This window comes from Natator depressus, chromosome 2, assembly GCF_965152275.1.
Source record: "Natator depressus isolate rNatDep1 chromosome 2, rNatDep2.hap1, whole genome shotgun sequence".
Taxonomy (NCBI): Eukaryota; Metazoa; Chordata; order Testudines; family Cheloniidae; genus Natator; species Natator depressus.
The window spans coordinates 4,241,594-4,268,753 of NC_134235.1; the positions used below are offsets into that span (position 1 = coordinate 4,241,594).

The 27,160-nt window shown below is 48.4% G+C and overlaps 2 protein-coding genes across 3 annotated transcripts in view; both read right to left on the reverse strand.

Annotated features, from left to right (window-relative positions):
* Positions 1-270: 270 nt before the first annotated feature.
* Positions 271-21,996, reverse strand: LOC141982046 (ubiquitin carboxyl-terminal hydrolase CYLD-like). Its single transcript, XM_074943726.1, has 15 exons — positions 21,847-21,996; positions 19,071-19,565; positions 18,175-18,456; positions 17,872-17,947; positions 16,378-16,586; positions 14,884-15,037; positions 13,417-13,552; positions 10,059-10,169; positions 8,126-8,217; positions 6,834-6,900; positions 5,465-5,597; positions 5,018-5,126; positions 4,666-4,784; positions 3,833-4,052; positions 271-3,262 (listed from the first exon to the last, which is right to left on the reverse strand). Exons 2-15 carry the CDS (start codon positions 19,545-19,547, stop codon positions 3,078-3,080), a joined length of 2,370 nt encoding a protein of 789 aa, XP_074799827.1. The 5' UTR covers positions 19,548-19,565; positions 21,847-21,996; the 3' UTR covers positions 271-3,077.
* A 1,422-nt stretch (positions 21,997-23,418) lies between these two features.
* LOC141982047 (1-phosphatidylinositol 4,5-bisphosphate phosphodiesterase gamma-1-like) overlaps positions 23,419-27,160 on the reverse strand; it is a 77,499-nt gene continuing 73,757 nt past the window's right edge. The window contains exon 32 of one of the 2 annotated variants that reach the window (XM_074943727.1): positions 23,419-27,153. In XM_074943727.1, coding sequence (XP_074799828.1) covers positions 27,102-27,153 — 52 coding nt within the window. In that variant the 3' untranslated portion in view covers positions 23,419-27,101. The remainder of the gene's footprint in view (positions 27,154-27,160) is intronic. The other variant, XM_074943728.1, reaches the window with a different exon arrangement.

Below are 27,160 nucleotides of genomic sequence, written 5' to 3' on the forward strand. Positions count from 1 at the left end.
CGAAAATGAATGGCTTCTACTTGTTCTGGCACTAAAACCTTTCCACCTTTAGTTTTTAGGATACTGCATTGACTTACTGATGGACGTTCCTAATGCACAATGAATGGAGGGAAATCCGACTGGATTTGTGCATCCCACTAACTCTTGTCCTGATCAGAGAAATTCATTTCAAAAGTGCTGAAAGCTGCTTTGGTATTTTTGCAATATGCATGGGGGGGGGGGGGGGGGGGGAGAAAACCGTGGAAACTCTACAGAGCTTAAGGATGTGCCCTGGATCAGCTCTTTTAGAAAGCATGGCTTGCTCTGTCCCCTGTGCAGGATCTATATCACGTCAAGAAGGCACTTCTGACAATTAAAAAAGGTGTCTTGTGCTTAGAAATATAAAGAGAAACAAATCACATAAATATCCGAAGTAAAAATCATCCGATAGTCACCATTTACATTGTAAAATCCCAGAAGAGCTAACTCGCACCCTAAGAAACCACAGGATGGCTCCTTGAGACACAGAACCCCAGCCCACGATATACCTGAGAAAAGAGGCCAGAGCTGTTAAGAAATGCCATATTGGGCCGGAACAGTTCCTCATGGCTTTGAAAGAGAGCAGACAAAGAGGTTTCTACTGCTCTATAGTTAACAGGGCATTAATCAGAGCAAGTTTACATTAGAGAGCGGGAGAACCCAGCAACCAACATTTTAAGGAAGTTTGATCTTCCTGCCAGAGACATAACTGCAGTGAACAAGAAGGATAAAAGTGAGGAGGTGGGTTGGCTAAAGGAATCCCATTGCTGAGGGAGCCCTGTGGCCCAAAGCTCTCCTGACTTCCTCAGACAGAAGCACCGAATTAGCCATGGTGGAGCTGGGAGCGAGTGGAGGAACTTGAAGTTCATACAAGACCAGCTAAGAGGCAAGAGAAGCACAGGGCACCTGGAGAACACATCCCTGATATGTTAACAGAAACCAGCTATACGGGAGAAGATATTTGGGGCCAGGATCTGCTGGAGGCTTTCAAACCTCCTGTACTCCTGGAGCCCATGTGCTGTACAACACTAAACTAACACTATTACTGTTACCTTAGAAACCGCAAAAGCTTCGCTCCCAGGCATGGTGCAAACACAGGATCTAACACGGATTTAAATAGCAGGCGATGCTGAGAGGGGCAGAGCACCCACAAACCCCATGGCGATGGGAATTATAGGTGCTCAGGAATTATAGGTGGTCAGGATCAGCTCCTAAGGATGAAAACTTCAAAATCAAGGGTGACGTTTTTGAGTCGAGAAGGGGCATCAGCCTCACTCTGAATTTCCTGGCTTGCATCAGTCACTCTCTGGTTTCTGTGCTTGTTTGGAAAGCCAGCTAAGATAACAGCATTTGCTGTCGTTCTCAAGGCCTTTTGGCAAATCCAAGCTCGTTATGTGGATAATTTTCCCAACAGCTGAAAGGGGCCCTCCACATGGAAACAGAAGAATGTGCTCAAACTGGCATATTAACTCAACAGGCTTTTATCAGCTAACACTCATATTTAGCACTGCACTGGTTAACAACAGGGTGGCCAGAGATGGGCCAAATGCAACCCATTGTGCAATGAACCATGACTTCCCCCATCTGTGCCCAGCTTGACCCACACAGACAGGTTACTCAGATCAAGATAGTGTTACATGCTGTGAGTTGCAGCTGCCACGCCACATGTATAAGAGGGCAGCTGCAATCAGCTACCTGTTCTACACCCATTCGGGGCAACCCTCAGCTTCTTGACAAGTTGTCCATGTGGACTTTGGTTGGGCGAAGTTTGGGCAACCTGGTTCATAGCACAGGCTCTCCTAGGGGCCTCCTACCAGCATTAGGTGAACACAAACTTTGCTGCAGGCTCAATACCAAATTTGCAAAGGTTAACTTTGCTGTTTTAAAAAAAGTTAAAAGCCAACAACACCCCCCATAAAGATTCTTACCTTTAGTCCTGTTATGGGCAGAAAACCTGAATGTGTTCATTTTTAAAAACCATTTTTGCTGGGAGGTTTGTTTGGTTCTCGCTGTTCCACATGGATCTCTGGAAACCAGAGCAATGAGTTTTAAAATGATGAGCTCCAGCAAGAAAGCCACACGCTCCGAGCAATCACACAGCCTTTGGGGGAGGACATTCCTATGCTGGTTTTGACTGTATCTGCCCCAGTTTTGTTCTTAAAATTATATTTTTGTTCAAAGTGCCGCTTGAAACAGCGACACAAAGCTTCAAGTCGAACCATGTCTAAAAAGAGGGGACTTCCAACAAAAAGTGCTACGGCTGTTAAGCAGCGTGTCAGAGACATTACTGCTGAACAGGGGGAGTAAAGGAACACAAGGGAGTTTTAAATAAGGAAGTGCAGGTCTGCGACCAGGGAATGGGGATGTTCAAAACAGCCCGTTACCGGGACCTCAGCATCATAGTCACATACCCCAGAATTTAGTGCAGATCTGAGCACAATTCCCTTCCTGAGATGTTTGACTCCTGACCATCTAGGAGGCACTTTTGCATTTACATTCAGGAAGCCCATGAGCTGAGATGTGACCCAGAGGCCTCGTGCAGTTCTCTTAAGCTCTGTTGAAAATCTGAGAGTCACAACTCATGCCTTGACTTGGGCTTCTTGATTCCTGAGCTTTGGAGAAGAGTTAACTGGGACAAGGGAAGGCTGGAGGGGTTCTGGTGGGCCCAGAGCTGTAGAGAGGGTCTGGAGAAGGAAGGATGATGGAAATCTGAGGAGTGGGCAGGGGAATGGGATGAAGGTGAAGTTCTCTCACTCAGGATATGTGAAAGTGTAAACAGTGATTCAGAGTGTGGATTTGCAGAAGGTCCAAACTGTCACTCGGCTAAAGCCAGCCACAGGCTTTCCACCACTGAATGCTGCTCTTATCAAGAGTCTGACGCTCAAGTTCGGAAGAGGTTAGCAGAGGCAAAACTGAAAGGTCACTTGACCTGGACTCTGGCTGGGTTTTCTCAATTAGCAGCTGCAGGCAGCTACAGTCTGGTTTGAACCAAGCCCCCACTTCCAGTGTCTCATGGCTCCGCACGGGAGTAGCTGGGTCTCTCCCAGCCCAGGCTGGTGTCATTTGTAAAGTGCCATCTTCTTGCTCTGGTACATGTACATGTAGGCGTCACAGAAGAGGCGTTTGGCCACGCCTTCCATGTCCCGGGGCTGCTCCATAGCCAGTGCTGCCACTGGCAGTTGCAAGTATTTGGCAACTTCAGGGCACAGCGTTACAATGGGAATGTTGAAGCCATTCTCATCACCTGAATAAGAGAGAGAGAGGGGGGAGGGGGGGTGAGCCCAAGTCTCAGTTCCCAGGGGACAGGTGTCTACAGCACAAAGGAAAACTAGAGCAAGTGGCATTAACTGGGCCCCCAGTTGGCAGTGTCAGCAAAGAGGCCAAGGACTGATTAGGCCAAGGACTGTCTTTGCACGCCTAGAAAAAGAGTCCCTCTAGCTGAGGTTTGAAGCGCACTGGTGGCCAGTGGTGGGGCAGCGTGCTTGGCCACTACCTGTTCTACAGTTACACAGAGGGTGTCAGCCTCCTGAGCTGTCAAGCCAGCACCATTCACCAGCGCTACACTCCCTGTAAAACGGTACGTTCATTTGCAATGCTGCGTAGGGAGTAGTTTTACTTATTACTGAAGTGACACCTTTCCATGCTTCCCAGCAGACAGACCCAATGGAGTCTGGACACAGGCCTCCTATTTTACATTACAGATCTGTGGAAAAATTACTCAAGACTGTTGTGTGCTGGGACTGCAATTCCTGAATGGGGTCATCCAGGTGCAAAGGGCCGGCCAGCCTCCACTTCGAGCGGAGCCCCTGCTCACCGTGCCTGTCAGCCATGCTGTCGAAGAACAGCCAGTTCTCTTTCTCCGGCCCGTACTTCACAAAGGAGACATAGTGACTGGTCTCTATGCAGAGCACTGCGAAGAGCTCCATCCTCTCCCGTGGGATTCGGGGGCTGTCCATGTGGCTCCTGCCCTGAAACTCCTCAGGGATATGCAGTTTTGTCGGCCTGTGTGCTTTGCGCCGGTAATGAGAATGAGCCTGGGGACAGACAACAGGGGGCACTGGCGAGTCAGCAGGGCTACCACAACTTTATATACACCTACCCTAAAGGGAAAGAGGAGGTGTCTGGGGACAGGCTGGCATTTGGTCACCAATTCATTCTGAGGTCACCTGCTTTCCGCTCAGTTCCTCAGCTGGGTCTTTCCCATGTGCCAGGAGACTGCAGCATGCTGCCTGCCATAGTCTTGATTATTACCACTCTTCAGCCCCACTGACACACACCGCAGCAGCTCGTGTTCTCCATCTGAGCATATCCTGACAGACCCAGCTACTAATCCTGGGCAGCGCTCGGATGGGGACCTCTAAGGAGAAGCGAGGGTGCTGCAAGAAGTGGAAAGGCTCTTTTCCCTCAGAGCCTGCCCAGAATCAGGGCCCCAGCGTGGTAAAAGACATGGATGAGGGGCCATGTATGTGCAAGTTCATGATCCTGCAGCAACTACCCTGCGCGGCTGATCCAGTCAGCACTGCTGGTCTGCTTAGGAAGGAGCCTCCCACCTGACTGGCTGCAGAGAACGCAAGGGAAGCCAGAGGTTTCAGTCTGTGATCTGCCTCCTGGGGAATCAGTAAACACATGGAGGGGGAAACTGGATACCTGTCTGCAGCAGGACTTGCAGTACTGCTTCATCCCGGTAACTGCAAACATCTTGTCTTTGAAGCACTCGGAACACTCCTGGGTGGCTACGTCCCCGCACACAAAGCACTCCCGGGGACCTGCAGTGAGAACACAAATGTCAGCAGTAGTTGTGTGACAGGAAGTCAGTATGCTCTGGCCCCTGCGCCTGCCATGCAAGTCCCGCTCTGTGCAGAAGAATCACATCACAGTCCTGCCCTTACTGTACCACTTACACTCTAGCTAGGCCAGCCTCGCCACCTGGATCCAAACGAGCCTGCCTTGGTGCCCACGTGCAAGACAGCCCCCGAATCACCAGTGTCCAGGAACTTACTGTCAAGCAGCAGGTCGGTGATGTCCAGCTCCAGGGAGGGAATGATTTTGCTGAACATTTTATATTCCTTCCCAAACCGTGGCATTTGGATAATGAAACAGGAGGGGATCTGGACGAAAAAAAAGCAAGTCACCAAACACGGGGAGACGACGCCTTGCCCTGCCCACACAATCCCCTCTAGGACCTGCTCCCCAGCCCGGCAGCTGGATGACACGTTCTCCACAGCCCACTATCCGTGAAGCGTCCATACCCCCTTTCATATCCTCCACTGCACCCCTCCAGTTCTGGTGGTGCGCTGGGGGGCTCTGCTGCATTCTGATTCTAGGCATAAATCCGCTAACCAGCCTTGCTGTGGAGATGGGCCGTAAAACATTCTAACAAGCAGTCGTGTGCATGGGGCAGGGAACGAAGGCGGACGTGAAAGACGAAAGGGGTAGCTGCACTCACCTCCACTAGCTTGAGATTGGAAGACAGGAAGGAATGTTCCACTAACTGCTGCACATTGGGCACGACCAGCTCCTCTTGCTTGTCTATGAATATCTGGTAACAGTAACACTCCTGCTCCTTCCGGCCTCCAGACCTAGGAGCAACGTTCCAGAGTCAGGGCACTGGGGCTGCCTCTCCGCACTATCTATGTACCCTTGGTGCCCTGGACGGCAGAGCTCTAACAGGACACAGCCTTTGTGTTTCTAGGACAGCCTCCAACCCTGGCTCCAACCCAAGGGGCTCCCAGATCTAGCTTTCAAAAAATTAAACATTTGTCATCTGGAAACATCCAACAAATGCCGTGGGTGACAGATACCGACGAAGCATCATTCTCACTTGCATTCTGCTCTTCTGCGATGGGTGGGCCAGACACACTTTTTTCCCCTTTAATTTAAAAAAGAAGACACACTGATTTTCTTGTAAGTCAGCTGCTTTACAGTGTGACCAGAAGATTCCTATATCCGAGTTATAAGGTGCCCGTTTTGTGATCCAGCAGCTTGGAAAACTGCAAAGCAAAGCTTGCTGCATTTCCAAGGCAACTAATAGTGAAAGATCCTCCAGGATCCTTGTGCTCCCCTGAAGCAACAATGCTGGAACAGTGTAGAAAGGATTCCTATTAAGCAGCCCCTAGCAGGAGGGTTGGAGTGAAGTGAGACAGGCTTCTTTGTATGCACTGCTTTTCATGGAGTAGCTCCATGATACAAGCCACTGCACATTCCTCCACGGGGAACCCAGAAAGCTGGCAACCCAGGTCTAAACTTCTGAACAATGCAGGTATTTTTGGGAGTCCTCACACTAAGCAAATCTCCTCTTTGTAGAGTCCCCACAAAACAGGGCTTCTGAGACTAAACTCAGTGGATTCCCCGTTTGGAAGCTCTAGGCTCTCAGCGAACTTGGCAGTCCAGAAACACGAGACTCTTCAGAGGTATCTGTGATACTAGTCCACAGCCAACCTACTGAAGACTAGGAAGACAAGCCCTGTGTTTCTCATGCCACCATTGACCTTATCCAGGGATTACACTATACATTTCATCACTCCCTGAAGGTGGCACATCTGGGAATTATTTATAATTCTCATCTTCCAGGTACAGCCTTCCTGGAATATGACCACAGTGTGATGGGCAGGTAGGGATTCAGGGTCACAACAGAGAATAGATGGGCACAAAGTAGTGACACACTTTTCCATCTCCTTCATGAACAAGGGAAATTCACTGATCCTCTCCAGTCAGGCCTTATCTAACGGACCAAGTCACCTCCTTCCCTCCCAGTTCTCAGATGTGGGCAGCACAGTCCACTGCATCAGTAAGATCACAGAGAGATGACAACTTACTGCAGTTTCAGGAGTGGCTCTATTCCCAGGATGTGATGCATGATGAGATTGAGAAACTCCTCGGGGTCTGAAAGTTGAGAGAAATCACAGATCAGGCCAAGGCAACACACTTCCCTGTCCCACCTCCTCCAGAAAGGGAAAAGCACTGTCAAATATGGGCTGGTGTTCCTCACAATGAGCTGCTTCTCTCTCACTCCAGGTATGGCACTGGTCTGATTAGGAGCTGAAAACACTTGGTTAGTTTCATAGTTTGAAAGTTCTATGGTCAGTGTAAATACCGAAAGAACCTTCCATAGAGAGAGAGGGGAGAAGGAGAGCCCAGAAGCCTAGTAAAAGGACACATTTCTCTTAACACCTTCACTGCTGAATGATTTCTTAGCTATATTGAGGGAAAAATCACATTCATGCATTGCAGGTACATTTACTCCATTCATCTGCACTCAAACAGCCTGGGGAGAAAGATCTCGATGGATGTTTACTGCCAGCACCAAATGCATTAACGGACACTGAAACCAGAGACAATGCTGGAAACTGGAAGAAGAGCAAAAGTCTGGGCTGTCTCTGGCCAAGAAAATATCAAACAGATCAAACTAAAATACTGTTCAGTAAATGACAGGACATGAGAGCAGAAGATTTAATATAACTTCTACTTTTTAATATTTATACAGCCATGATGGTAGCATCAATAATTTCAATAATCTTTTGGCATTCTGCAGCCCCTTTCTTCTGCATATCTTAAAACACTTTACAAATATCATCTCTGAGACAAGCAAGAGACATAAGGCTGTCTACCTCTGGATGGGAATGTGGTAACTGTTCAAACATACGTAACAATTAAGAACAACAAATGAAGACGAAGAATCTGTATCCAACTAAATCTGCAGAGGAATTTAGGCGAGCAAAATGTAATGATGAGACGTGGAATCTGGCAAAGACAACGTGGTTAACACCCCTTGTCAGGCCTACACAGTTTAACGCCAGACTGCAAATACCAATGGGTCAGACAGAAACCTCCCTTGGGCAAATTCTGCTTTGGTGGTGGTTTCTTCTGAGCAACAGGCCAGCAAGAAGGGACCTAGCAATTCCAATCTTTCCATCATACTTGGGGAACTCTCCTGCATGACCAAACCTAAGCTGACACGTCTGAGGAATTCTCCAGGTAGCAGAACGTTTATTTAAAAACAAGTGTTCTGGGGGAAGACAGGAAACTAGCTTGCAGGGTTGCCTGACTGGGAAAAGGGGAAGATAAGACAGACCACTCTGATATAAGACATCTGCAGAGAGCACATTACCTTTCTCAGACGTGGCAAAGCTCGAGCACTGGCCCTTCTCCGTCAACTGCTGCCTTAGATGCATCACGCTATTAGCGGCAACAAAGCCATTCCTGGGAATGAGGGGAAGCTGGGGATGAGCTCTTTGTGCATTGGCAAACTTACATCTCAGGGGCAGAAAATACAGCAAGTGAAGCATGGAGCCCACCTGCCAAAATCCAAGTTAAGATGCACCCTCCCGAAAGGCAAGAAGTTAGCGCCAGAAGCCCGACCACAAGCAGCGCTGAACAAACTACACTGCTGTCCCATAAGCACCGGGGGAGGAAAGGGGTGGACCAAATATCCTTGATGAAGGCCAGTGGATACTCACTACCCACCATGAGGTTATGTCTCAGTCACCAGCCTTACAGCCTGGCAGTGCACGGGTAACCCTTTGGAGCCTTTCAGTATTTCTATGAGCCAGCTGTTTAAGCAACATGGATTACTTGCTCCCTGGAGACTTTGCTCCCTTATCAGAATCACTCCCAGCCCGAAGAGCAAGAATCAGGGCCAAAGATTAAATCAAAGTCCTTCATGTGACAGTGCAGGGCTTGTCTCTTGGCCCAGCCTTTAATTATAAATTTCTTCCCCTCTCCCACAACACTTCGACTGAGACCTCTGAACCCCAGGGATCCCTTCTTTAACCCTCTCACTTTCAACCATGAATCATGACAGCCTCCCTTCTGGCTAAGGAGAGTAGGATGTGGCTTCTCAACACCACTCCCAAGTTCTCTATTGACCCCTCCAGAGTCTTCTCCTGCCAGGGACTCTGCAGCATTCCCAGGACTGAATTCTAGTGTGAGACTTAGATCCACCTCCGGAGGCCTTGAGGCCAGCAGGCTAAGGAACCAGTTGTAATGGCCCGTTCAGCCATTCCTCTGAAATGGGACATTACTATCTACACGGCTGGCTCCATTCTGTACATATGGAGTCAAGATGCTCCAGTACACAACACACCAGCATTTAGCAAAGGAAATCCACAATCTCAGCATTCGCTGGGTTAATATGAGTGGGAAGGAAGAGCAGAAGAACTTTAGAGTTGGCCAAGAGATATGAATCTCTAGGATACACCTTGTCTGAGTAGCATCTGAACCACGGCTGTCAAGTGATTAAAAAAATTAATTGCAATTAATCACACTGTTAAACAATAATAGAATACCATTTAAATATTTTTGAATGTTTTCTACATTTTCAAATATATTAATTTCAGTTACAACACAGAATACAAAGTGTACAGTGCTCACTTTATATTTATTTTTGATTAAATATTTTGTAAAAAACAAAAGAAATAGCATTTTCAATTCACCTCATACAAGTACTGTAGTACAAACTCTATCATGAAAGTGCAACTTACAAATGTAGATTTTTTTTGTTGTGTTACATAACTGAACTCAAAAACAAAACAATGTAAAACTTTAGAGCCTATAAGTCCACTCAGTCCTACTTCTTGTTCAGCCAATCACTCAGACAAACAAGTTTGTTTACAGTTGCAGGAGATAATGCTGCCCGCTTGTTTACAATGTCACCTGAAAGTGAGACCAGGTGTTCGCATGGCACTGTTGTAGCCGGTGGCGCAAGATATTTGTGTGTCAGATGTGCTAAAGCCTTTGTATTCTGCGTTATAATTGAAATCAATATATTTGAAAATGTAGAAAAACATCCAAAGGTATTTAATAAATTTCAATTGGTATTCTATTGTTTAACAGTGTGATTAAAATCGCAATTTCTTTTGTCGCGATTAATTTTTGTAATTGTGATTATTTTTTTGGGTTAATCACACGAGTTAATTCCGATTAATCGACAGCCCAAATCTGAACCGTGACGGACCCAATTCTGGCTGGAAGGAGGTGGTAGCAGCATGGAGTTTACAGGAGAGAGACTTGCTGCTTCCAGTGGTCCTACATATAGTACTCACCGTCGGAGGGGATTCACAATCTCATCCCGGAGGATCTTCTGGACGTGCCCCTCGGGCGGGAGGGAGGGCTTGAAGAGCATGGAGTCCAGCACAGAAGTGCAGGAGAAGAGGCTGGGAAGAGAGAGTGGTTGGTAACAGTGAGATCAGGTAATAATGCAGTGGCTTTTGTTTTAAAACAGGGGGTTGGACTAGATGACCTTCCAACCCTGATATTCTATGATTCTATGTAATGAAACACAGGATAGAGATGGACAGATTTAAGGGAGAAAGAGAGAGAGATTTACAGTGTCACAGATGCCAAGACCCGAAGGGTCCAGTGAGATCATCTCATCTGACCTCCTCTATAGCGAGGCTCAGCAGAATTTTGTCAAAATTATAAAGAAATAAAAACTAAAAAATAAAAATAAACATTGATATTTATATTTTTATCAACTTGAATTTTCAGTTGGAGGAAATAATGGGGGGGGCGGGGGGGGCGCCAGACAATTATTTAGTGACAGTAGACATTGAGATTCAAGAAGTTAAAGCTAAAGTTATAACCATTAAAACACAAATTATCAACATCACATGGCAAAACACACATAGTAGGTATCCTTAAATCAAACTCTAATAAGTTCTCAAGCGCATTTGTCTTACTTTGCCTATCAGTAAATTTCAATGAACATCAATGGAAATATTTTTTTGTTGGGGTGTGCGGTGAAATGGACGTTTATACCAACATTAACCAATAAAATATCTAGTCCTTCCAAGCCTATCATAACACAGGTCATAGAACTTCCCCCAAATAATTCCTACAGCAGATCTTTAAAAGCAAAACAAACAAAAAAACAGCCAATCTTGATTTAAAAATTGCCAGTGATGGAGAATCCACTATGACCTTTGGAATACTGTTCCAATGGAGTGGTTAATTACCATCACTGTTAAAAATTTACACCTCTGATGTGTCTAGTTTCAACTTCCAGCCATTGGTTTCATGTTAGACCTTGCTCTGCTAGACTGAAGAGCCCATTACCAAGTATTTGTTCCTCATGTACGCACTTATAGACTGTGATCAAGTCACCCCTCACCATTCTCTTTGTTAAGCTACACAGATTGAGCTCCATCAATTTAACACTATCAGGCATATTTTCTAATCCTATAATCATTCTCATGACTCTTCTCTCTAAACCATCTCCAATTTATCCACATCTTTCTTGAGCTGTGGATACCAGAACTGGACCCAGGATTCCAGCAGCGGTCGCACCAGTGCTAAATTCGAGATTCCCCCATTTATGCATCCAAGGATCTCAGGCCTGTTTGGCCACAGCGTTGCACTGGGAGCGCATGTTCGGCTGATTATTTGCCATCACCCCCAAATCTTTTTCAGAGTCACTGCTTCCCAGAGTCCTCCATCCTGTAAGTATGGCCTACAGTCTTTGTTTTTAGATGTACAGCTTGACATTTAGCCATATTAAAATGCATATTGTTTGCTTGTGCCCAAGTTTACCAAAGAATGTAGTTCGCTCGATATCAGTGACTGTTCCTCTTCATTATTTACCACTCCCCCAATTTTTGGGTCATCTGCAAACTTTATCAGTGGTGATTTTATACTTTCTTCCAGCTCATTGATAAAACAGTTAAATTAGCGTAAGACCAAGAACCAGTCCCTACAGGATCCCACTAGAAACACACCCACAGGATGATGATTCCCCTTTTACAAACACATTTTGAGACCTATCAATTAGCGGGATTTTAATCCATTGAATGTGTGCCATGTTAATTTGATATCGTTCAAGTTTTTTTTAATCAAAATGCCTTGCAATACCAATTCAAATGCCTTAGAGAAGTGCGTTACATCAATACTATTACCTTTATCAACCCAACTTGTAATCTCATCAAAAAAAGATACCAAGTTAGTTTGACAGCATCTATTTTCTATAAACACATATTGATTGACATTAATTATGCTACCCTCCTTTAATTCTTTGTTAATTGAGTCCTGTATCAGCTGCTCCATTATCTTGCCTGGGATCAATGTCGGACTGAGAGGCCTATAATTACGTGGGTCATCCCATTACCCTTTTAAAACACTGGCACATTAGCGTTCTTTTAGTCTTCTGGAACTTCCCCAGTGTTCCAAAACTTATTGAAAATCAACATTAACAGTTGAGCAAGCTCCCCAGCCAGCTCTTTTAAAACTCTTGGATCCAAGTTCTCTGGACCTGCTTATTTTAAAAACTCCAACTTCAGTAGCTGCTGTTTGACATCTTCCCACGATACTAGTGGAATGGAAAGAGTGTCATCAACATCATATGACTGTGTCATCTGTTTTTTCCTCAATACAAAGCAAAATATTTATTGAACACTTCTGCCTTTTTTTGCATTACTATTGATAATTCTACCATTTTCAGTGAGTAATGGACCAATATAATTGTTAGGATTCTTTTAGTTCCTAACATACTTAAAAAACTCCTTAACTCTGCTGGCCATACATTTCTCCTTGTGTCCCTTTACACTGCCTTTTTCCTCAATTGTGGCTTTTTCAGTACCTAGTAAAATCTTCTTAAACTCCTCTCAATTATCATTCACATCTTTCTGATTAAATTTTTCCTCCTGGCTGATGTGATTCATAACTGTGTTCAGCTTTGTGAAATTTGTCCTTTTAAAGCACCAAACATAAATATTACTGGTCTGAACTTCATTCCACGTGGACATTATAAACGCGATCAAGTCATGATCACTTTGTACCTAAGCTACTATTAATTTTTAGATGTAAGGGATGGAAAGAGAATGCGTGAAAGTGGGCAGCATGAAATGAGAAAGTTTTCCATCAATCGTGGATGAGTGAAATCCTGTGGTTTGACAAATTTAGGAACATTTGTAGCTAGGCAGGGTGAGAATCAAATCTTATTCTTCAAGGCTAAAACTGACTGCTTTTGGGGATCACCAAGGGATTTTTTCCCCCACATACAGCACTGTACCATCAGGTAAGTGCATTACTGGAGGTTTCTCTGAAGTATCAGTTTCTGGCCTTTACCTGAGATGACATACCAGACTTGAGAGGACCAGTAATATAATCTAATGTGGCAATCTATGATTTTTCATTACACACCAATGGTGTGTGCTTAGCATCTAAGAACTTTCTCCTTCAGGATATTGGGAGTTGGGACCTGTCATCTCCAGACTGCATCTCTATATTAAAGAGCAATTGCATTCTACTCTTTGTGCAAATTACCTGTAATCTCTGTGCTCCTGGTGAGCTGCCTGATTCGATGCTCAGTGAGGACAATCATCCCTGGATTACGGACCTCATTTAACAGAGGGAGATAGTCAAGAGAGGCCATTTGGCATGAGGTTAAAGGAGAGTAGTGCTTCCTACCTGAAAAGAGCAGCATCCATGTAGCAGGAGTTGCAATGGCCTTGAATCCCTTTCATGCGCCCTTGTAAAACATGCACGGCTGTGCCATTCCTGAGAGGAGGAAAATTAGCCAGAACCTGAGGACTATTCATCTGACCTGCAACAGAAATAACAGAAACTGCTACTTTTAGCATCCCCTTGCACTTGGGACAGCTTTGCCCTCCTGGTCCTTTCCTGTAGGGCTAGTCCACTGATAAAGTTCACAACCCACTCTGTTTGTTCTGTACTGTACCCCCCATGCATTTAGACCATAACCTCTTTGGGATGGGGACTTGATTGTTTGGCACACTTACCCACTATAATCTGCTGCCAGAGCACAGACCCATAACCTCAGCATGAGAGGGAACCTCTGGGCAATTTGCTGATCACTCGTTCAGACGCTAGACTTTTTAACCACCACACATTCCCTGCCATCCACACCGCCACTACTATCCTCAGCATCATGTCAGCGAGCGCCTGACGCTGAAAGGGCCCATGGTGGAGAGAGCTAGTTTCCTGACACCGAGCTGAACGTAAGCTTGAGATAATGGGATCTCTGTGTAAAGCATTCCTAGAAAATCTTCTTCACTGGAAGCGTCCAACAACCAGCTGGAGGGATTCTCAGGGCTGCTGCTGGAAGCCGAAGCTGGTAAATTAATGCCCATTCACCGCATTCCTGCCAGCGTGGCTTTGGTATGGATGAGCTGGTCTAACCATACTGGGGGAGGGAAGGAGTGCTGCTCGAGCTCAAGGAAAGCAGCAAATATGCAGATGCATGATCTGTACTTCCCTGCAGGGGCAGTTATTCTGTGGGGTCCACAGCTCTGTCCCAAAGATCTACATCCTCCTCTCCATGCCAGTGTGGTCATCCTACCATTCCAGGTGGCCCATAACTATTCCATTACAGCACAAATAACCTCCTGAAGGGCAGATCCAGCAGGTGACACAAGTGGCAAGGGGATATTAAAGCAACTTTAGCGTGACAACATCCCTGTGTAGTTGGCAAGTATCAGCCCCATTTTACAGAAAGGAAAAGTTAGGCAACAGAGAATTTAAGTGACTTGCCCAACGTCACAGCAAGTCAGTGGCAAATGTCAGAACAGAACCGAGGAGTCCCAACTCCCCGTCCCCTGGCTGTACCACTAATAGCTGGAAAACGAGGAAACAGAAGGTGAAAGGAAGAAGGAGAGATGAGAAAGAGAAGGACAGAACAAAATTAGTCCTAGAGTCAGTTCTAATGGGGACGGGTGGGGGAATATAAAGTGCAGTAGATTTAGTTGTGCTAGGATATACGTCAGGGCTATTCTTTGGGAATGGAGGGGGGCACCTTGGACTCTCAGAATTATAATTTTACACAAAATGCTGGTTCTCAACACAGAGACTAGCAAAGATGACCCACACATGACCCTCCTGTCCTAGCCGGAGTCATTAGCTTCTAAGGGAACTCACTGGAAGTGCTGGGGTCCAGGAGGCCGCTGCTCACACACTGGAAGCGCATGTCGGGCTGGCATGACTGAAGCTTCACAAAGAGGCCCCGCTTTGGGGGGCAGTGGAAGTAGCGCGTGCCTAGCCATTCGCCATCTGTGACCCCCTTCTCTTCATCCTGTGAAAAGGACAGAAATCCATCCACAAGCAGTTCCAGGCCAGGCTTTCTAGGAATGAGTTAGATCAGCGGTTTCCAACCTGTGGTCTGTGGACTATGACTAAGGGGTCTGCAAAAGGTTATCTTTACCATAGAACACTGGTAATGACCCTGGGGGTCCACAGACTATGTCTAGGATTTCCAAAGGGATCTGCACCTCCTTTCGAAATTTTTTAGGGGTCTGCAAATGAAAAAAGGCTGAAAGCCGCTAAGTTAGACTAAGCGGCGCTTGAGAGCACAGCTACGGAAAAAGAAAAGGAGTACTTGTGGCACCTTAGAGACTAACCAATTTATTTGAGCATAAGCTTTCGTGAGCTACAGCTCACTTCATCGGATGCTTATGCTCAAATAAATTGGTTAGTCTCTAAGGTGCCACAAGTCCTCCTTTTCTTTTTGCGAATACAGACTAACACGGCCGCTGCTCTGAACCCTGTGGAAAAAGAGTAACAGCAACAATTTCACCACAAGGGGGCACGATCCACTGAAATGCTACATGTGACCAAATGCACTATTAAACAAATCACGCAGTCAGAGCTGCACATATCTGATGGCTGTGCTAGGGCTGACGTTAGGATGGGATTTCATGACCTGACAACTACATACAACTTTGTACTTATTTTGAGCCATTTTTTCATTTGGTTTAGTTACATTTTAGACCAGTGCATCCGATGAAGTGGGCGGTAGCCCACGAAAGCTGATGCTCAAATAAATGTGTTAGTCGCTAAGGTGCCACAACTACTCCTGTTCTTTTTGCGGATACAGACTAACATGGCCACTTCTCTGAAACCTGTCATTTTAGACCAGTGCATCCCTTTTGTCAGCATAGAATGAATTTCATGAATCCAAATCCCAATAGCAGCAGCAGATGTTGTCCAAGGATCTCAAAGCACTTTGCAAATAACTAATGAAGCCTCACAACACCTCTGCAGGCAGGTGAGAATGATCCCATTTAACAGATGAGGAAAAAGATAGAGAGGAGACTTGACCAAGCTCATACAATGAGCCAATAGCAGGGCTAGGAACAGAACTCAGGAGTCCTGGCTCCCAGGTCCATGCTCTCACCAATATACCCCTCTCCCTCCACTAAGGAAAGTCTGCGTCCCAGTATCTATATTATCCCATCCACGATCCCAGCAAGAGAGGCCAGCTTAATCTACCCTGACTCTTTAATTAAGCAGTGTGAAATGTTAGCACCCTAACCTAGGGCATGCTGGGAAACAGACAAGATCATGACCCCCAAAAGACATGCCAGTTCTGACCTTAGTACCCTTAGAGAACAGAAACATAATTTTGCTACTTACTAATTCAACTCCTGCCATTTTGTGCTCAATTTTGGGCATGTACCCCAACCAGCGGATGATTCCAGAGACTGGATTCCCCTTGTCTAAGGTGATCTGTACCATGGAGTTCACATCCAGGGATTGTTTTCTACTTTCCAATTCCTCTCCACTCTCGCTTCTCTCTCGCTTCATTTGTCTCTGAGATCCCAGGGCCATGTCTGGCTCAAATACTGAAAAATCACAATATACATAATAAAACGTGGGCAAGAGCTGGGGGTGTGTGTGTGTGTCAATCTTTGTTCATTCGAATAAGTGGCTGCCGAATATTTCACAGCGTTGTTTTCCTAACAACAATACAACCTAGGGTTTCTGTGCTTCTCAGACATGGATCTATGAGTATGCAGCTAAGAAGAACTGAAAGGGTAGAGAGGAACTGGAAGAGGTTCAGAGAAGTGCAACAAAAATGATCAAAGGTATGGAACAGCTTCCATACGAGTAGAGACTACAAAGATCAGGGCTGTTCAGCTTAGAAAAGAGAAGCCTAAGGTGGAAGAGGACACAGGTCTATAAAATCATGACTGGTGAGGAGAAAATGACTAGAGGAGTGTTATTTATCCTTTCCAACATCACAAAAACCAGGGGTCACCTGAGGAAATTGATAGGAAGTAGGTTTAATACAAAGAAGAGGAAGTACTTTTTCAGACAACATACAATTAACCTGTGAACTCATAGCCACAGGATACTGTGATGGTCAACAGTAAAACTAGGTTAAAAAAAAAGAATTAGATGAGTTAATGGAGGATAGGTCCATCAATGGCTATTAGCCAAGATAGCGCTTGGGGCTCCCCTACACCTCTGACTACCAAAAGCCGGGAGGGGCAGACGGGTGGCTCTCTCCAAAATTGCTGTTCTGTATGCTCCCCCTTAAACTCTGGTACTGGCCGCCATTTCAGACAGGGTACTGGGCTAGATGGATCACTGGTCTGATCCAGTATGGCCATTCTTATGAGAGTCAGGAAACTTGGGACTGATTCTCAGCCCAAGCTAAGGCCCTTTTATACTGCTCTGGAGAATTCACCGCTTCCTTTTGGTAGTTTGTTCTAATGGTTAATCCCCTCACTGTTAATAATCCGTGTCTTATTTCTAATTTGAATTTGTCTGGCGTTAACTTCCAGACATTGGTTCTTGTTCTGTCTTTCTCCAATAGACAAAGAGCCCTTTAGTACCCTGTATTTTCTCCCCAGGAAGGTATTTATATGCTGTAATCAGGTAGCCTCTCTGTCTTCTTTTCAATAAACTAAATATACTAAGCTCTTTAAGCTTCTCATTGTCGGGCATTTTCTCCAGCCCTCAAATCATCCTTTTAAAAACGTAAAACTCTTCTGTTGTGTGTTAGTCTTGTCAGTCACATTGCAGAGAATGAGGTAAAAGAAAAAGAAAAAACCCAACCCAAAGCAAATCCCAATCCGCTGGGTTCCACACAGGTAGGGTGGCTGTATTTGTATGCTGCTTTACCTGGGGAGAGCAGCCCTTCCTTCACAACAGAGTCCATAGGGATGTCCCTGAAAACATCTGTTGGTCCTTCTTCTTCCTGTAAGTGACAATGCAAGAGAGGGTTACGTCAGCTACATGATCTGTAAGTGGTGGGGTGAGATGAGGAAAGTCTCCCACAGGAAACAATGATTTTGTTTGCCCTAGACAAAGACTTCCCTCCACAAAACCCTACAACAGCACCACGTGTGCAGGACCTTGATATGGCTCCTACCAGAAGGCAGGCTGCAAGGATAACAACGAAAAATGAAGGCAAGTTCCTCTTACCGGGCAAACTTTAACAAGCCACTGGGTTCCCTCCTTGTACACGTCCATAGCTATGCCTTGTCTGAAGACATCATCCAGGTAGAAGCCAATTGTGTCCCCTGCTTTTACAGGAACAACCTTGTCCACATCCGGTTTGGGCTCCTCTCTCGCTGGGTCGCCGCCCAGCACCGGGATAAACCGGATTTTGTTAAGCGGCAGAAAGAGCCCATGGTTCTGCTTACACTTGAAATACTCAGAGACGTTATAGGTGCCATCACTGTGGCCTCTGCCTTCACCATCACCCTGAAGAACCAGCAGAAAGGCACATTACATTCTGGGCAGCGACAAGTCAGAGAGAAGCCACCTGACCCTTGGCACGGTGACATGTCCTCATGTCAGAAATGAGGTACCCTCCCAACCCAATACAAACAACAGAGCTGTTATAGGTTTCAGAGTAGCAGCCGTGTTAGTCTGTATTTGCAAAAAGAAAAGGAGTACTTGTGGCACCTTAGAGACTAACCAATTTGATCAGAATATAGACCCATCCCCATTTTACAATGAGGAAGCTGAGTCACAGAGAGACAGGGAAGCCTGAGTCACACAGGGAGTCTGGAACGGAGCGAGGAACAGAACCCAGGAGTTTTGATCCCAGGCACACTGCTGTTACCAGTGGAAATCAGTGCCTTGCTATTAGGATTCAGAGGCTTAACGTTCAGTGCAATATGATTAGAACTAGCACTTCCAGGGCAACAAGATTTGTTTTCCTGAACACGGGGTTTGATTATAAGATGCAACAGGGAGACAATGCCAGTCCACTGCCCTTGGCCAGACCCCCTTCCGTTGGGCTGAGACACTGGGCCTATATAAAATTAACTGAGGGGGGGAGAAAGAGCCCCCCTTCCCCCGAATCACCGTACCTGTAACTCCACCCCAAAGTAGGACGGACAGAGCGGGGAGGACAAAGGGCTCTTGTTGATCTTCCCAATGTAGCGGATGGTGCCAGTGAACTGTTGTTGGTTGAGATCTACCACCACCTGTTGACCCACTGTAGCCTTCACCGCTGCTTCAAGGCTACACCTGTCCAGGAAACAGTTCAAGCGCTCATTGAGGATGTTGATGGCCAGAAGGAAAACAGCTTCCTCCTCCTTCACAGGCTGAAGAATTTCTGGATCGATAGTGGTTATGGAATTGTCATCCAGCATGGTGACCCTCAAGTACCGAGTGGAAGTCGGGCCACAGGCGATACTGTGCAAATAATTCCTCTCTTTGAGGAAGCACATGCTCCCGGCGTGAAAGAGCTTGCTGCCATATGGAAAATCATCTGTCAAGATGTAATAAACATTTCCGTCCCCTTGTGAAGGTAGAGGGCTGCCTGGTAAAACTGTTGTAGTCATCTTCACTTCCACTCCGTCCTGAGAAGTTAGAGAAGCACAACAGGACAGCACAGGGCACATGATTATTATTATGTTTTATGGTAGCACCCTTATGTGCTAGCTGCTTTTCAAACACACAAGCAGAGACCGTGCCTGTCTTGAGGAGATCACAGACTAAGGGGAGACAGGCATCAAGAAAAGGGAACAACTACCTGGATTTTCTATACAAGATCCATACAGGCAGCCTAGCAAGGGTAGGAGTCTTGCAGATGAGTTCAGGGAAGTGAAAACTCGCCGGGGGGGGGGGGGGGGGTTGCGGAAGACGGTGATTGAGAGACTGACATAGGCAGATGAGAGTGAAAACGTTGGAGGAGTCAGGAAGGGGAAGGGGAGGCTACAGAAAGATAAATAAGTAGAAAGGGGCAGAGCTATACAGAACCTGGAAGGTGACCAGGTATCGGGTTCATTTTCAAAAGGGTTAAAAATCATCACTCATAGTGTGACAAATCTAGACATTAATGCCCTGGCTGAAAACCCACAGTGCCACAAGTAACAAGGGCTGGGGGATTCTGTGCAACAGCCCTGGTCAATACCCAAAACATCTGGCTGTTAGACAATGCTCCTCTAGTGCTCATGGAGGCCAGGACACCTGAACAGGTATTCTACCAATGAACAATCCACGCCTGGTGAGACAGTTGTCCTGCCAGCTCCTGCACAAGCCTGCCAGTGTGGTTAACCTTGCCATTAAATATAGGAAGTAGATGGACTCTGTACAGGTAACCAGGGCTGGTCACCAAAGGTCTCATCCAAGACTGTGAGAACTATGCTCACTCTAGGTGGTAACACAGAGCCATGCATCCAAATATTCTACATAAGTACACTTCCAAAGCAGCCTGGTATCATCATAGTCACAGTGATGCCTTGTGGGTGTATGAGGTGTCCAGAGTCTGTGATGCATGGAGTCTTAGTCAGGGACTCTGCATTTTAAAGATCTGGAGACCAATCACCTTGTTACACGAACAAGAAAAACCACGTGTCACATACAAGGTACTTTCTTCCATTTCAAATTAACACAACAAAATCTCACCGAGCTTTATACCCTAGCTAAAGGGACACCAACATGAAATCCAGCCAGGTTTAAAAAGTGAATTAAAAGTAGTTTCTGGTGCTGCGCTTGCCAACTCCCCCTGCTTAACGTGGCAGTTTTACAACACTTTTCCGTAAGTTCTCTCTCCAAGGGAAAACAGTAAGTCTGACTGATGAATGCACAAAAGAAAACTGAAAATAAAACATTTATTCCTTCTAATCTCTTTCAGTTACAGTAACCTCATGTGTTACTTGTAGTTATACTGGTAAAAACACATTCAGGCAGAGGTGCGATTTTTAAGTTTGGCTCCTTAAATAGTGCTGTCATTGTCGGGTGAAAACCCTACACGCATTTAGAAACAGCACTGAACTGCCTGGGTTAGTAACATACCAGATTCTTAAGACTGAAAGGACCGTTAAGACTAATGTAGGACCTCTGCACTGGTGCAGCTCACAGTGACTTCAGCAGGGCTCCAGGTGGGCACAGAGCAGAACCCCTTGCAGGGTCAAGACCCGACTTGGCACCATTGTCGGCTGTTTGCTGTGGGCACGCCATATACTTTGGACGGTCAAACTGCACAGGATGATTTCATGTTTGCTCCTAGTCTGTATCGCTCCCCAGTTCCCAGCTCTGTTTGGAGGATTTGGATCCTGACACAGGCAGCTCAAGGTTTCCATATAAATACAGGATTTTTCAACTCCTTGTTGTTGAGGTTTGGTAAATTCAGGGGCTTCCTTAAAACCAAACCCTGGTGGCTGGGCCTCAGCTACCTGACCTTTCACTTCTGCAGCACACAGAGCGCTGGGGGGTCAGGAGAAGGGGTGGCCCTAGTGCATTGGGAATGGGGTCCGGTGGCAGTTGGGGGATTCTCTCTGGGGGGTGTTCTGGGGGTGTCCCTACAGGGAAAGGGGTGCACCACAGACTGAGACTGTCTCTGTTAAAAAGTCACAAATGGGGGGAAGGGGCCCCAGGCCGGGGGGGTGTCCCAGAGGAGGAGGAGGGGGGGGCCCGGCGGGAGGGGCCCCAGGCCGGGGGGGTGTCCCAGAGGAGGAAGGGGGGCCCGGGGGGAGGGGCCCCAGGCCGGGGTGTCCCAGAGGAGGAGGGGGGGCCCGGGGGGAGGGGCCCCAGGCGGGGGGAGGGGGTCCTGGGGGGCGGGGAGGAGTTCAAGGCGCAGGGCCTCCCGCTCGGGACGGGGACGCTGGGGCCCGCCCGGAGCCGGCCGCCGCCTCTCACCTGCCGCGCCGGGGCCCTTCGCGGAGCGAGCCGGGGCCTCCCGCTGCCACGGCGCTTCCGTCTCTGGGGGCGAGCACCATCGAGTCCCGGGAGGCGCGGGACAGAGCGGCGGCCGCTCTCTCCCCGCACCGCGCCCCCTGTCGGGCCGGGCGCAGAGCCTGCCGGGCGGCACCCAACCGCCCAATCGGGATGAGGGGGCGGGACGTTGCGAACGCGGTTGTCCTATGAGAGGCGAGAGGGAGGAAACGGGACAGAGCAAGCTGCCCCCGCCCCGCTGCTGGGAGGCTTGCTGTGTGTCATAGCCCCGCCACTGCTGCTCCAGAGGGGGAGTCCCCACCAGCCTTCCGGGTGGGATTGCTGCACCTGGGTGGTGGGTGCACATGCTGCCCGGGCCTGGTGGGTGTCTGCCTGCGAAGGGTTGTGCATGGTGCTTCCTTGCCCTGGGGATCCCCAGCTGGGACACTTGTCCTGGTGGAGGGAGGGGTTAGCTTTGGTGGGGGTCAGGGAGGAGGGCACAGAACAGCTAGGGCAGCTGGGCTGGGGGGAGGGACAAGGAATCCCACTTCCCACTCTCATGTTGTCTTTTCTTTTTCCTTTACCTTGCTCTTTCCCTGCTCTGGCACTCGTCGTTTTCCCCCCTTTCCTCCTTCTTCTCTCTCTCAGCCTCTCTCTGTTCTCCATCACACTCACCCGCTCTGTCCCCAGCCCGCTTGCTGCTCAGGGCTGGCCCCGTGTGCGTGTGCATTCAGTCAGCCCGCTGCCCATGCCACTGGCTCAGCCATGCGGGGGCTCCTTTGGGTGGCCCGTCTGCTGAGGTTTATGGGTTTATGCAAACCTCAGCATGGACACAGCGAAAGGTCCTGCAAACAGAACGAGGAGTACTTGTGGCACTCCTCGTTCTTTTTGCTGATACAGACTAACACGGCTACCACTCTGAAACCTGCAAACAGAGTCATTCCTGATCTGCAGGGACACATGAGCAGCCAAAGCACACTCAAACCCAGGCCAGGGAGCCAGGGGCTGGGTGAGGAGCTGACCATCCCTGTGATGTTTTCCCCATGGTTTTTAGATGAGTGGGGAGAGCACGGGTCACCCATGGAAAATGATGTAAGTTCCTAGTGGTGAGAGGATGGGATGGGGTCTGAGGAGTGAATCTTTCCTAGTGTCTGTCTTCAATATAGTCCTTTTCTCTTCCCTGTCTTCCACTTCTCTTCAGGGTCAGGGGTTGTGTCTAGTGGGACTGGTGCAGTTTCATTAATAACGTATAAGAGGAGAGTATAAGAGGAGAGTAAGCGGCATGTTAACTGAATCCCCACAGGGGCCAGGAACAGAGCCAGGGCATCTTTCTCTCGGTCTGAGCAACCTGTCTGCTGGGATGGGATTTGAACCTGGAGCTGCCCCTTTTCCTTACAGATGAGGGAAACGATGGGCTGCACTTGGCCAATGTCCTGCTTTGAATCCAGAATTGAGAGCTAGCGGACAGAGACTGTAGAGGTCTCTGGGGTAAGTGGGGCAATGCGCCGACGGAAAACAAGACCAACCCCTGTGTGTATAAATATTGGCTAAATAGATTTATTTTCATACAAAGAATTCACGGCTCTCCCTGCAGTGACACCAGCAGGATGCCGGATCCCCCATAGAGACACCCTATCCTCCTGCATGAGACCTACATTAATATCCTGACCCGATGCCTGCCTGAAGCTGCTGCAAAGACCAGTCTTCCAGCTGCTGGCTCCCTTGTGCTTCTTTTATTAGCCACTCTTGGAAACGTCAGTACCTGCCCTAGTGCCAGCATCTCCTGGCACTTTCCAGGGGCTGACATATAACTGTGCACCTCCAATATACCAGGGAAGGGGAACCAGCATCTGGCTTCCCCCCTTATCATCCACATGGGTCCAAAACAAATATCGAGTCAGATTCAGCCCTGGGGGAGGTGGGCACAACTCCATTGGCTTCAATGCTTACACCAAGGCTGCATCTGGCCCACTGAGGCACCTCAGGCATTTTCCTGGCATCCCCCCACTTATTATATTACATTCACAACAATCCCAGAGCTGGGCAGACACGGGGCCCTTCTTCTTGGACCCCCAGGATGCTGAATCTCGGAGCTGAGAGGCTGGACAACCCCTCACAACACAGGCATGAATCCAAATGGTTTCCTGCTCTCCTCCTGTTATTTATCCCTTTGAGGCTCTCGCAGGCTGAGAAGTTCTGTCTGGGATTCCTCAGAAGGGGTTTCACGTGCCCCTTCACTGCTCTCAGATCAGAGGTACTGTTTTTAAAAAGAAGGGATTTATGTAGGAGCGATGAAATGGCAGGGATCTGTAGTGGCTGGGAGGGCAGGGGAATCTCAGCTGGGCGTTCGGTTTCTTTCCGGCTCCCTTCTGTAGCAGTGTATGGCACAGTGGATTGCACTGCCAGCAGGAGGGACTCAGGAGACTGGCATCTATGGTCAGCTCTGCCACTGACCTGCCGGGTGATCTCGAGCAAGTCACTTCATCGCTTTGTGCCTCAGTGTCCCCTCCCACCTTTTGCCTGCAATGTCTCTTTAGCAAGTGCTTAGGGGTAGGGACTGCCTGTAACTATGTGTTTGTGCAGCACCTAGCACAATGCAGCCCTGATATCAGCTATTGTCATACAAATAAAATAATAATAATATAGCACATTTCATCCTGAAGGATCCCAAAGTGCTCTATAGACTGATCCCTGAAATGCAGCCAGCTCTGGGGTGGGATGTGGCAGCTGTTTAACAGCACACAGCAACTCCACACAACAGTGTTTAAAGAAGGGCGAGCAAGGATAAACTCTCTGACTGTAACTGCGCTGGGCATGCTAGATTGGCAGAATGTAGTTACCTGAGCTGGAATTTCATGCCTACCCTCCTCCTGCCTTTGTCCACCTCCGTCTCCTACTTTCTTCCATCCTGCGCCACATGCCTGGAACAACCTCCCCAGGATCACAGGGTGAGCTCCCTTTGCCTCCACCTTCCCCAAATGTGGCCTGCAAGCTCCAGTGACTGGGTCACTTGAGTTTAGATTGTCAGCCCTGTGAGGAAGGGGGCTGGTGTCAGGTCAACCCTCTCCTTCCGCCCTCTATTTACGGCACCACAGATGGGATTCGTAATAACAACAACAAAGGAACGTGCCCAGGGCACTTAGTGACTGTGGGTGGTCAGGGCCTTGGTTTTACATCTGCTCTGAAAGGCGACTGTCCCCCGCCCCTGTAGAGTGCAGGTGGAGCTCTGCCCAGGCCTGACTCCCCTCCCTCACCCTGTGGGGTCTCTCAGGGGACAGTGCATCATTTCCACATGCCCTGATACTGAGGCTGGTCGTAGAACCCTCCCCCCGGTTTATACACACATTGAAAAAAGAAATCGCAGCTATTTCTCGAGATCCCCGCACAGTTCCTGGCTCTAAATCTTCCCTGTGCAGCTAAATGGCGTGGAAACCTCAGCACTGTCTCAGTGAGCATCTCCTACATACTGGCATCCGCTGGAGATCCCAGCTGTTAGGAGATGACACCCGAAGGGCAGGGCAGCCTGTGTTCCTGCCCTAGGCAGGGGCTCAGAAGTGGGTCTGAGTGAGCCGGGCTCCTGTCTGTGGTGCCTAATCCTCGTCATTGTGTGATCGCACCCGCTGATAGTCCTTTCTCAGGTCAACTCAAACTTGCAGGGAGGCAGCACGATCGTTTGGACACCTGGGTCCGAAGCCACTCGCTTGTTGCGTGCCCCCTTCCCTTCTCTGTGCCTCAGTTTCTTGGTTGGTCCGGTGGGGTGAATTATACTGACTTGCCTCCCTGCTGGGGGTTGTGGAGATGTCCGGCAATGGGAAGATGGAAAGCCCTAGCGATGTGCAGAGTGCGGCTCGTTCTCAGTCCACTGATTCCTCATCCCCGTTCCCTGCATCGTTCTGCTCGACAAGCTAACGAGGCGATGGGCAGTGCATAATGCACAGGTGAAAAGCCCTTTCAGCTGCAATGACAAGAACGCCCTGACCTTTCAGCTACACAAGGCAAGGCAGAACCAGGTACGCCACTCACCAGCGTGGGGCTGGTCAGCTCCGCAGGCTCTGATCTGCTCCAGGAGGAGGGAATGATTCCCTCTGAACACTATGAACTCCAGCAAGGGGGAATGGGAATGTGCCTGTCTGACTGGTGTGGGGCTGGGAAGCCCCCACAGCTGTGTGGCTCCGGCTCTCCGCCATTCAGCCTGAGGCTTCCAGTGATACACTGGGGCCTCTGCCCTGCAATGTGTCCGGTTGACTGGTGGTAGCCTTTGGCTGCCACTTGGGAATGCCTGCAGGGAAATTTAGAGCTGTTTCTCTCATGCAGAGCAGGAGCCTGGGGGTCACAGCAGCTCCCCAGGCCCTGCAGGCTCAGGGAGAGCTGCAACACATCGGCAAGTGTCACCCCAACTCTAAAGGGTGGCGGAGCAAGGGATCGAGCACCAACCACCCAATAAATAAATAAATAGGGGGCAGGGTTTCCTCTAACCTTTGTGAGGGGCGACAGCCAGGCAGAGCACAGAGCAGAGCCCCTGCTATCCAGTCCAAGGGGCTCCACACACAGCTCTGCCGCTGCCCCTCCATTGTAACCTGCAGCCCCCTGGGCCACATACAGCTCGGCCGATGCCCCTAGATCCTGCTCTGCAGTCACCCCCTGCTGCCCTTGGAACTCCCAGGGCGCCGGCGCTTGTGGTGGTTTCGTAATGCAGAGAAATGTCACCTAGGGACCCCACTTCAAACACAGACTGGTGAGCTATGAAAGGCTTCGAACCTACAGCTCCTGAGATGTCCCTCTCCCCTCCCCCCCTTGGAAGTCTCATGGTGGTAAAAAAGAAAAAATTTAAACAGATGTTGAAGCAGATCAGACTGACTGGGGATAAGGTGGCTGATGGGAAGCCCTGCCCCGGGTGGCTGCTCGAATCCTCTTGAGAGGCATTGCGCCCCCTGGCATGTGACCCCTTTTCCAGCTCATTGAAAAGCTTGGTTATTACAACAGGAAAGGTGCTAACACAGCCCTGCACTCCCATCTTCAGAGCCACCGCTAGTTCTCTCCAGGTCCTGCAAGTGCTGCAGTTCTAGCAGCCAATGTCTCTTCCCCCCAGGGCAGCTGACTGATGCAGGGTGATAGGCAGCGAGCCAGCTGGAAAGGTGGATTGTCGGGGGATGGCTGGTATCAGCGGCCAGATCTCCTGCGGGCAAGAATTTCCAGGCTCCCCAGCAGAGGGCCCCAGCTGGGAGAGCCCCGCGGCTGGCTCAGTTGTGCTTGTTGGCCATCTGTCGATCTCTCTTCTTTTTCTCCATCAGCCTGGAGG

Excerpts from the sequence above, each read along its gene's own strand:
- LOC141982046 (XM_074943726.1), bottom strand. The coding sequence starts at position 19,547 with ATGACTACAACAGTTTTACCAGGCAGCCCTCTACCTTCACAAGGGGAC. Across the intron at positions 16,587-17,871 it reads GGAAGGGCTGCTCTCCCCAG|TATTTGAGCCAGACATGGCC; the intron begins GTAAAGCAGCAT and ends GTGATTTTTCAG. Across the intron at positions 10,170-13,416 it reads ATGGATGCTGCTCTTTTCAG|CCTCTTCTCCTGCACTTCTG; the intron begins GTAGGAAGCACT and ends CTCTCTTCCCAG.